The 10,005-nt window shown below is 54.5% G+C and overlaps 2 protein-coding genes across 5 annotated transcripts; both read left to right on the forward strand.

Moving 5' to 3' along the window:
* Window positions 1-245: 245 nt before the first annotated feature.
* Window positions 246-2,958, forward strand: DPH2 (diphthamide biosynthesis 2). 4 transcript variants are annotated; one of them, XM_043574712.1, is made up of 7 exons: window positions 283-619; window positions 833-945; window positions 1,201-1,424; window positions 1,603-1,761; window positions 2,158-2,286; window positions 2,367-2,543; window positions 2,625-2,958. In XM_043574712.1, exons 1-7 carry the CDS (start codon window positions 473-475, stop codon window positions 2,747-2,749), a joined length of 1,074 nt encoding a protein of 357 aa, XP_043430647.1. In that variant the 5' UTR covers window positions 283-472; the 3' UTR covers window positions 2,750-2,958. The 4 variants fall into 4 exon arrangements, with proteins under 4 accessions (XP_043430646.1, XP_043430648.1, XP_043430647.1 ...); XM_043574711.1 differs by having other exon boundaries at window positions 246-619; window positions 1,603-2,286; XM_043574713.1 differs by lacking the exon at window positions 1,603-1,761 and having other exon boundaries at window positions 248-619.
* A 2,622-nt stretch (window positions 2,959-5,580) lies between these two features.
* On the forward strand, window positions 5,581-8,952 carry ATP6V0B (ATPase H+ transporting V0 subunit b). Its single transcript, XM_043574715.1, is given in 9 exon segments — window positions 5,581-5,760; window positions 6,523-6,571; window positions 6,804-6,817; window positions 6,820-6,886; window positions 7,014-7,091; window positions 7,299-7,368; window positions 7,490-7,541; window positions 7,758-7,948; window positions 8,652-8,952. Coding segments are annotated over 9 exon segments (615 nt in total). The 5' UTR covers window positions 5,581-5,693; the 3' UTR covers window positions 8,679-8,952.
* The last annotated feature ends 1,053 nt before the right edge of the window (window positions 8,953-10,005 follow it).

Below are 10,005 nucleotides of genomic sequence, written 5' to 3' on the forward strand. Positions count from 1 at the left end.
CAACCAGGCGCCCTTAGGGGTCGGTTTTTCTGAGCTCTGCTGGCGGTTTGGGAACGGAAAGCGAATGCCTGGAGAGGCGGTCCAGGGGAACTACAATACCCACAAGGCCCCGCGCCTTCTGAGGTAGTACCGATTGCCTGGGGCTCTGAGACAGATTATAGGTTCTCTGTGGGCGGCCTAGCGAGGATTGGAGGGCGGGAGCCGTGCTAGTTTGATTGGTAAAACTACCACCAGCCCCGCCTCAAAAACCCGGAAGTAATTCCCTCTTTGGTTCGTGTGTAGTGGTGTAACGGAGAAACGTGAATTTGGAGGGGTGGAGGGATGGTTCAAGGGCTGCGCACTGACTTCCCAGCCCCACCGCCCCCACCAAGTGACTCTGACTCTGACTCTTTGGGGGCTGCTTTTGAGGACGCGGGGCCTGAGGCTGACCGAGGGAGGTCCTTGCTGCTTTCTGCCACCCAAGCTGTACCTCATGGAGTCCACGTTCAGCAGCCCCGCGGAGGCAGCGCTGCAGCGAGAGGCGGGAGCTGCCGGAGTGCTCACTCCTCTCGGGGACCTGGACCGCGTGTACGAGCTGGAGCGAGTCGCTGGATTTGTCCGCGACCTAGAGTGTCAGCGGGTGAGGGCATATTGGGGAGGGGTGGCTCACCTCTGGATGGGTCGCCCAGAAGATCGGGATCTTGGTGTAATTTTGTGAGGATGGAGGTGCGGGAGGAGTTGCTCCTCTGGGAGGAGGGGCTTTGAAGGTCAAGTAGGGACTCTTGGAAGGTTTTCCTTAAGAGGCCCTCGGTGGAGGAGAGGTTGTTCATGACTCCATGGCTTATGCTTACAGGTGGCCTTGCAGTTCCCTGACCAGCTATTGGGAGATGCTGGGGCCGTGGCTGCACGACTGGAGGAGACCACAGGGTCGAAGATGTTCATTCTGGGCGACACAGCTTATGGCAGGTGTGAATTTGAGCTTGAAGATTGAGGGTGGTGTAGGTCTACTGATGCAGGGCTCATGGTGTTTTCCCCCTAGGACAGTGTCTGCCCCCAGCGGCTGTGTTTTTCCTTGATGATGATTCCTCCTCTCCTGATACTTCCTCCCCTCAATGACAGTGTCTTCTTTTCATAACATTATTTTCTTCAGTGGCCACATTTCCCATGAAAGACAGCTTTTCCTGATGAGAACTCTTCTCACTAATGGTATCTTTCCTGCAGCTGCTGTGTGGATGTACTGGGTGCTGAGCAAGCTGGAGCTCAGGCCCTTGTACATTTTGGCCCTGCCTGCTTAAGCCCTCCAGCTCGCCCACTGCCTGTGGCCTTCGTCCTTGGTCAACGTTCTGTGCACTTGGAGCTCTGCGCCAAGGCCTTTGAGGCCCAGAACCCAGACCCCAAAGCGCCTGTGGTGCTGCTAAGTGAGCCAGCCTGTGCCCATGCCCTGGGTGAGCGTTTTTGCCTGTGCATGCAGGAAGGGTGGACCAACTGCTTAGTGCCTTGATAGCCCCATTTCAGTACATTCCTGTAGAGCTCTTGATATGGGCTTGATCCCATTCTTTGCTTTTGGGTCACATTCAGCCTTTTGGGGATGAAGGGGTTCCTGACACCACCCCTTTCTTCCAGAGGCCTTGGCCACTCTCCTGCGCCCACGGTACCTGGACCTGCTTGTCTCCAGCCCAGCTCTTCCCTTGCCAGTGGGTTCCTGCAGTCCAGAACCTGAGCCCCTGGAGCGTTTTGGGCGTCGCTTTCCCCTGGCTCCCGGGAGGTGTCTGGAAGAATATGGTGCCTTTTATGTGGGGGGCTCTGAAGCCAGCACTGACCTTGACCTTGACCCAGACCTGAGCCGGTTGCTCTTGGGCTGGGCACCAGGGCAGCCGTTCTTCACCTGCTGCCCGGACACAGGGCAGACTCAGGATGAAGGTGTCCGGGCTGGACGGCTAAGGGCACGTAGACACTACCTGGTAGAGAGGGCCAGAGATGCCCGGGTGGTGGGGCTGTTGGCAGGTACTTTGGGTGTAGCCCGACACCGTGAAGCATTGTCACACTTGCGGAACCTGGCTCAGGCTGCAGGCAAGCGTAGCTATGTGTTGGCCCTGGGGCGGCCCACACCTCCCAAGCTTGCCAACTTTCCTGAAATGGATGTCTTTGTGCTATTGGCCTGCCCTCTTGGTGCTCTAGCTCCACAGCCTTCTGGTGGCTTCTTCCGGCCTGTATTGGCACCATGTGAGCTGGAGGCTGCCTGCAACCCTGCCTGGCCACCTTCAGGCTTGGCTCCCTACCTCACACATTACGCGGATTTATTGCCTGGTGAGTGGTGGGGTACTGCCTGAGCTGGAACCACTTGGGGCATGGAATTGGGCCGGTATGGATCCTCTTTCTCCCTCCAGGCTCTCCCTTCCACGTGCCCCTCCCACCACCTGACTCAGAACTGTGGGACACACCAGATGTGTCACTCATTACTGGGGAACTCCGACCCCCACCTGCCTGGAAGCCATCAAATGATCCTGGATGCTTGGCCCTGACCTTGCGGCCCCAGCTGGAGCTGGCTGAGAGCAGCCCTGCAGGTAAGTGTGCCAAGTCTCTGCTCCCAGCTGAACTCTTTCCCCAAATTCAGCCCACTTGGCCTCAGTCCCCTCTCTCTGCAGCTTCATTCCTTAGTTCCCGGAGCTGGCAGGGGCTGCAGCCCCGTCTGGGTCAGACACCGGCGACAGGAGCTGTGAGTGGAAGACGAGGGATTGCCATCGCCTATGAGGATGAAGGAGGCAGCTGATACCATGTGGGGCCAGAGACACAGATGGGCTGAAGAATTGCTGCAAAGACCTTTAATACTCCCTGCATCAACCCCACTCCTCTGCCTGGATCCTTGATGCAGGGAAGGACAGACAGCCCCTCACTGAAGAAGGGGACCCAGCTCTGTCCTGTTGTGGCACTGGCATGAGGCTTAGTATATAGTGGTTTAATAAATGTCTTTTGAACTGATGGGGACCGACTTGGGGTTTCCTGAAGTCTTATGGGTCCATCTGTCCTCCTGGGAACAGTCCAGGACCTCTGGCCAGTCCCAGTTTCTGGTGTGCAATTGAGGTTCTACCCTTGTCAAAGGTTCCAGGTGGTCTAGACCAGGATTTCTCAACTTTGGTACTATTGACAAATTTGGGTCAGATAATTCGTTGCTGTGAGGGGCTATCCTTACGTTATAGGATGTTTAGCATTATCTCTGGCTTCTGCCCACTAGATGCCCCTAACATACCCTTATTCAATTGTGATAACCAAAAATGCCTCCAGACATTGACAAATGTCTCCTGTGGGGCAAAACTGTCCCTCGCTGAGAACCACTGGTCTAGACCTGTGTTGTCCAATAAAGCAACCGCTAGACACGTATGGCTATTTAAACATGAACTTAAACTAGTTAAAATTAAAAACTCAGTTTCTTAGGGTGCCTGGCTGGCTCAGTCAGAAGAGCATGAGACTCTTGATCTCTCAGGGTTGTGAGTTCGAGCCTTGTGTTGAATGTAGAGATTACTAAAAATAAACTTTAAAACTAAGTAAAATAAATGGGGCACCGGGGTGGCTTAGTCGGTTAAGCATCCTGCTTCAGCTCGAGTCATGATCTCACAGTTCATGGGTTCGAGCCCCACATGGGGCTCTGTGCTGACAGCTCAGAGCCTGGAGCCTGTTTCAGATTCTGTGTGTCTGTGTCTGCCCCTCCCTGACTCATGCTCTGACTCCCTCTCTCTCTCTCAAAAATAAATAAACCTTAAAAAAACAAAAAAATAAAAGTAAGTAAAATAAATAAAAATGCAGTTTTTATTTATTTATAACAAGCATATTATAAAACATTATATAGGGGCACCTGGGTGGCTCAGTCGGCTAGGTGTCTGACTTTGGCTTAGGTCGTGATCTCACGGCTTGTGGGTTTGAGCCCCATGTCAGGCTCTGTGCTGACAGCTCAGAGCCTGGAGGCTGCACATTTTGTGTCTCCATCTCTCTCTGCCTCTCCCCTATTTGTACTGTGTCTCTGTCAAAAATGAATAAACATTAAAAAAATAGAATATTATATAAAAACAAGTACATTTCAGTGCTTATTTAGTCACATGAGAGGACAGTGCAGCTACAGGACATTTCCATTATTGCAGGAAGTTCTTTTGGACAGTGCTGGTCTACAATGACTAATTTGTTTCTCCGGGAAATCACAGAAACTTGAATAAACTAGATACTTTTTCTCCTGTTTATTTTTATTCATCAAACACTACAGGTCCTGAAGTTCTGAATTGTATTTGACTGGATTCCTGTCCTCATAGTGGAATTGGGAAGAGAGGCAGTTAAGTAAGCAATTACCACAGTGAAACAGTACCATCTATAAGGAGGGAAGCTCCTGTGGGCACTTCTTCATTCCCCACATTTGCAGAGAAGCGTGGCATGCTGGCATTGTCCAAAGTTAGTTAAAGAAGCAGGTGAACAGGGAGATGAGGTCCTTGCTCTCAGGGAGTGCCTGGTCTACTGGTAGAGGCAGATCTATAAAAGGACCATGGCAACAGACAAGGTGGGCACCAATCGTGTATTCTACAAATAATGTATGGAGTGTGCTAGGCACTGGGAATACAGCAGTAAGCTCAAAAACCCTTTCATACTGCTTACATTCTCATGGGGGGGCGGGGAGGGAAGAGATGAACAAAATAAAGTAATTGGCATGCCAGATGGTGATAAGTACTATGGGGAACTATAAAGCTGGGAAGGAGTGTAAGGAAGAGTGGGTTGCAATATTCAACAAGATAGTTAGGGAAGGCCTTTTGAAGAATGTGACAAAGACCAAAAGGAAGTTATGGAGTGGGCCACGTGGATAAGTAGAACAGAGAGAACAAGTGCAAGGGTGATGTACTGGGGGTATGGCTGGTATGTTCAAGGAAAAGCAAGGAGGCCAGTGCAGTTAGTGGAAGAATATTAGATGAAGTCAGGTAAGGGGCATGGGAAGCCGCACTGGGAGAGGCCTAGTGGGCCATTATAAGGACTGTGGCTTTTATTCCAAGTGAAATGGCATTTTAAACCAAAGAGTGACATGATCTGAAGTTTCATGACATGAACTGAGTGACATGATCTGAAGGATCACCAGGGCAACCGGGAAGCCCAGAGCAGGTTATCACCCTGCCTCTGGGTTAGGGAAGGCTTCCTGACAGGGCTTTCCGGGGACCAGTAGGTGTTAGCTGGGCAACGGGATGAGCACGAAGAAGAGTGCTCCAGGCAGAAGAAAGCATGAGCAAGGTGAGAAAGCATGACACTCACGGAACTGGGTAGGACGACAAGGGAGGGGGCCCAGGGGATCCAAGCAATGGCTTGGAGGATAAGCTAGAGAGGCTCAAGAGCAGGCTCCGGTGTATTGCAGGCTGGTGGGCCGATCTGGGACTGAATGTCAGGGCTGAGGAGGCGCAGACTTGGAGAGACGCGACAGGGACCACCTAGAGGTCGAGGTACTAATGACGCTAGAGCCTCTTCCGAAGCGCAAGACTACAACAACCACAATCCTCAGCGCTTGCAGTTCCGGCGTCGCCAAGTCCTAGACTGGAGGCGACGCGGCGCGGGGTCACGTGGTGCGGGCGCGTCACGTGGATAAGTCAGGTGACGCTGCGGGGCGGGCGGACAGACTGCGGGGCGGACGGTGGACGCAGGGACGCGGGTTTAGCTGTGGCCCCACGGACCCGAGCCCCGCCGTCGTTGCCGCCATGACGGGGCTAGCGCTGCTCTACTCCGGGGTCTTCGTGGCCTTTTGGGCCTGCATGCTCGTCGTGGGTGAGGCCGGGCCCTGGCGGGCGGGGCCGACATCCAGTCCGAGCTGGTGGGGTTAGAGCCCAGAGGGAGAAGTGGAGTCCCGGGAATGCTGGGCCCCTATGCTGGCCCTGTGCCTGAGGCTCGAGGACTTGGCTCATGCCTGTTGGGGCTTCTGACCCTGACAGAGGAGACCCAGATCACCAGCTCCTTGAAGGAGGGGCGCGGGCGGTGGGAGGTAGGGGCCGCGAGAGCAGCCCCGGTCCCTCTCGGTCACTACCACCTCCTCCCCCCGTCTCACTGCTGCCGCCCCTCGCTTGCTCCTGAGGGGCCTGCTTGGGTCACGAGCCGACTGTTCCAGTTCCTCTTTTCCCGGTCGTTTTGCCCTCCCCCACCCACAGCTTGTTGGGTAAACAGCGGCTCAGACTGGGCTGGTGGAATCTGGTGTTCTCGGCCAGAGCTTCTGCTCCCTTCTTTTCTCCAGAGTGTCCAGGTCTGCCAGTAGCTGCCGGTGGAGGGACTTGGTCTGGAGGAGGAGTCACCGGGCGGGGGGATATGGTACTGAGGGAGTGGCAGAAAATGGAGGCCTGGGCAGAGGGATTTGAATAGATAGCCGCGCTTTGACACGAAAGCCAGCTTGAGGACTCTCCCTTGACCTAGGTGTAGGCAGACCTTCGAGGAGATGGCACATCAGCCGGGCAGCAATTTCTTGTCTAAGTTGAGAAGCTTCTCTTTGGAGAGCCGTCTCTAACCCCCCCCCCCCCTTTTTTTCTCTCACTGCTGCAGGAATCTGCTACACCATTTTTGACTTGGGTTTCCGCTTTGATGTGGCATGGTAAGGGAGGGCAGGGAGAGGATTCCCCTAGGAGCTTTTCTGCAGCCTTTCCTCTCTGACCTAAGGCCTCTACTCCACCCCATCCCGAGCTACCTGCGATATGGGCCTTTGGGAGATATGAAATGTTTTGTCCCAACATCTAGGACCGGGGGGCTTGGGAGGCTGGGGGCTGGATCTCGTGCCCACTTCTTCACTGGGGCTGAAATTGCTTTCCTCCCTGTTTCCACACCAGGTTCCTGACTGAGACTTCCCCTTCATGTGGTCAAACTTGGGCATTGGTCTGGCTATCTCCCTGTCTGTGGTTGGGGCAGCATGGTGAGTGTTGGGGTGGTGGGACTGGGGGGAGGGGCTGAGTCATAGCAGGTGGTCATTGGGTCCTTAGTCATCCTGGGGTCAGTGACAAGCTTGGGCTCTGCTCATCAGTTTCTTATCCTTCCACCAGGGGCATTTATATTACTGGCTCTTCTATCATTGGGGGAGGGGTGAAGGCCCCCAGGATCAAGACCAAGAACCTGGTCAGGTAAGTGTAGGGCCTTCGGATGGTTGTCAGAACCAGCTGCATTGTGAGCTGCATATTTGTTTGACCTGACATGCTGCTCCTGACCAGCCCCCAATGGGGTGGGGTATCAGTGGGGGAAATGGTGGCTGGGGACTCTCTGGGGACGAAGGTTGGTTTCTTTCTTATCTTTCTCCTCTCCATCCCCATGCCCACCACTACCACTACCAGCATCATCTTCTGTGAGGCTGTGGCCATCTATGGCATCATCATGGCAATTGTGATTAGCAACATGGCTGAGGTATGGAGAACCAGGGTAGGGTGGGCATCTATTCCAGTGTGTTGGGTACAATGCTTAGTGATATTGAGGGAGGGGGAGTGGCATAAGGAGTGGTTTCGGATTACTTTTCTGTCTCCCACAGCCTTTCAGTGCCACTGACCCCCAGGCCATTGGACATCGAAACTACCATGCAGGTTGGTGGATGTGTGAAGGAAAAAAAGCTGGGGCTTCATGTCTGTTTCCCCCCCTTCCATGGCCCAGCTTAGACTTATTTCGATAGTCTCTCACTTTGTTTGGCCTGCTTTGCCGAGTTGGGGGTGGTGACTGGCCCCATTAGTCCATCTTGGGCCCTTGTCTTCCTCTCCCCTTGTGCCTGGCTTGGCCTCAATACTCTCTTTCCATCCCCCCAGGCTACTCCATGTTTGGGGCAGGCCTCACAGTGGGCCTGTCTAATCTCTTCTGTGGAGTCTGCGTGGGCATCGTGGGCAGTGGAGCTGCCCTGGCTGATGCACAGAACCCCAGCCTCTTTGTAAAGATTCTCATCGTGGAGATCTTTGGCAGTGCCATTGGCCTCTTTGGGGTCATTGTTGCAATCCTTCAGGTGATGAATCCCCTGGGGGAACCTGTGTCCTTGTCCCCAATCCAGACTCATTCTCCTTCCAGAGGAGCCACGGTGCTCCCTTTCCCTCTATAACCATAGAACCCCTGAATAGCTCCCCCCATTTCATTCCCATTTTTTGGTTTCTCTGAAGCTTTCTAATCTGGTATCATTGATAACTGTAATGTTTATTTCCCTGCTGCTTTGTGTCTTTGTCTTTCATTGAGTCTTTCTGTTCTGTTATTTTTTTGTCTGTTTATTTGTAGTCTAGACTGGGTTGGGATCTTGGCTGTGTGTCAGTCTGTCTTGGTGTGTTTGACTATGTTTCTCAGGGCTTGTGTGTATGCATGCTGTCAGTAGGACAGCATGTCTGAATTGTGTGTGTCTTGTCTTTGACAATATGTAAGCGTGGCTAAGGATCAGCCTGATGGTCTGAATGTGACTGAGTGCTTAGCTGGGTTGACTCTTGGTGACTGGTCCTGTCCATATGCCACTTCTCTCCATCTCTCTGTCCCACGCCTAACTCTGTGGTTGTCTGACTGTCCTTGTTCATCTGTGTTTGTCACAGCATGCCCATCCTGGTCTAGTCATCCATCTGTTGTGGTCTGTCCATCCTGCCATGGGTTTGCTAGGCCTGATCTGTCATTTGTCACTGTTTTATCTATTGCTCTGCCTCTGTCTGATTTCTCCTGTTCTTCTTTTGCAGACCTCGAGAGTGAAGATGGGTGACTAGATGATCTGTATGGGTGGGGCTGTGTCCCACTCTTATTTATTTGTGGTTTTCCTGGGACAGCTGGAGCTGTCATCCTTGGCCTTTCAGGGGGCTTGTGTTCAAGAGCCCTTCCTGCACTCACTTGTTTGTCAACTCGGAAGCACTGCCTGGCTGGAGCCTCAGTGTGGGAAGTGGGTCACTGATGACCGTGTGCAGCTGTGCACCTGTGTCCCACCTCCACCCCTAACCCATTTTCCCGGTGTTTGTGAAATAAACGTGGTATTTGTCTGGGTCAGTGCCGCCTCTGTTGCCTTCCTTTGCTACTTTCTTTCGGGGAGGGAGGGTAAATGGGCCTGTAGGCCTCAACCTAATGTCAGTCTCTTGGCACTTTTCTGGCTCATACATAGTCTCTACTCTGGACAGAACTAGTTCCTGGGTGGGGAGGTATGGTGCTGGACTAAGGACTCTAGCCCTGAACATCCTTATTGAAAGGAACAAGGGAGTCTGGGGATATGGACCCAGGTGATTGTGCAGGGGAAGGGTCTGTCCTTAGTCCCATGTCTTCAAGGTTTTGTCTAAGCCCAGATGAGCCATCTGCTTACCTGGCTCTTCCCTCCGGCATCCATCACCCTCTACCCCTCTGGAGCTTGGAGCCCATTCATTTGCCTCTGCCTATCCCAGTGCCATCCCCTGCCAGTAACAAATTTGAATCCTTGTTCCCAGGGCCCTGTCCAGTTCCTCCCTCTTCCGTGCAGTCTCTTAACCAACCTTCTGTTACCCTAGAAGCCCCTGCCACACACGTCTGTCCTCGCCTTTAAGGGTCCTGCCCAGCTGGCGGACCTTTAATCCTGTTCCTATCGATGAATTGACAAATCCCTAACCTCCCTGTTTGTGTCGCCTAACTTCCAGGCCCCCTTCTACGGCGGAGTTCGAGCTCCAGCCCACACCCACCCCGAAATGGGTTTGACCCACCCACACCGCCCCATCCAGGCCCCGAATCCAACCTCTGGAGTGACCTTACCGATGTCCGCCCCTCTCCGGTCCCTCGCCACCCCCGGCCCCTCGCTCCGCCGCGCTTGGCCGCCGGCGGGAGGGGCGGGTGGCGGAGGCGCGCGGCGGGTGCGGGCGCGCTGGAGGCGGGGGCCGCGGGGGCGCGCGCGCGGGCGCGCCGGCCGGGCCTGCCCCTCCGAGGCGCCGTAGCGCGGGAGGGAGGCGGCGGCGCTGTGGTCCATCGGTCCTCGGGTCCGTGGGTCTGCCCGGCCGCCCGGCCCCGCCCTGCCCCCCGGGGCGGCTCGGCTCCATGGCCCGCGGCGGCGGCGGGAGGCGGCCCGGGGGCCGCAGGGGCCGC

This window comes from Prionailurus bengalensis, chromosome C1 (assembly GCF_016509475.1).
Source record: "Prionailurus bengalensis isolate Pbe53 chromosome C1, Fcat_Pben_1.1_paternal_pri, whole genome shotgun sequence".
NCBI lineage: Eukaryota > Metazoa > Chordata > Mammalia > Carnivora > Felidae > Prionailurus > Prionailurus bengalensis.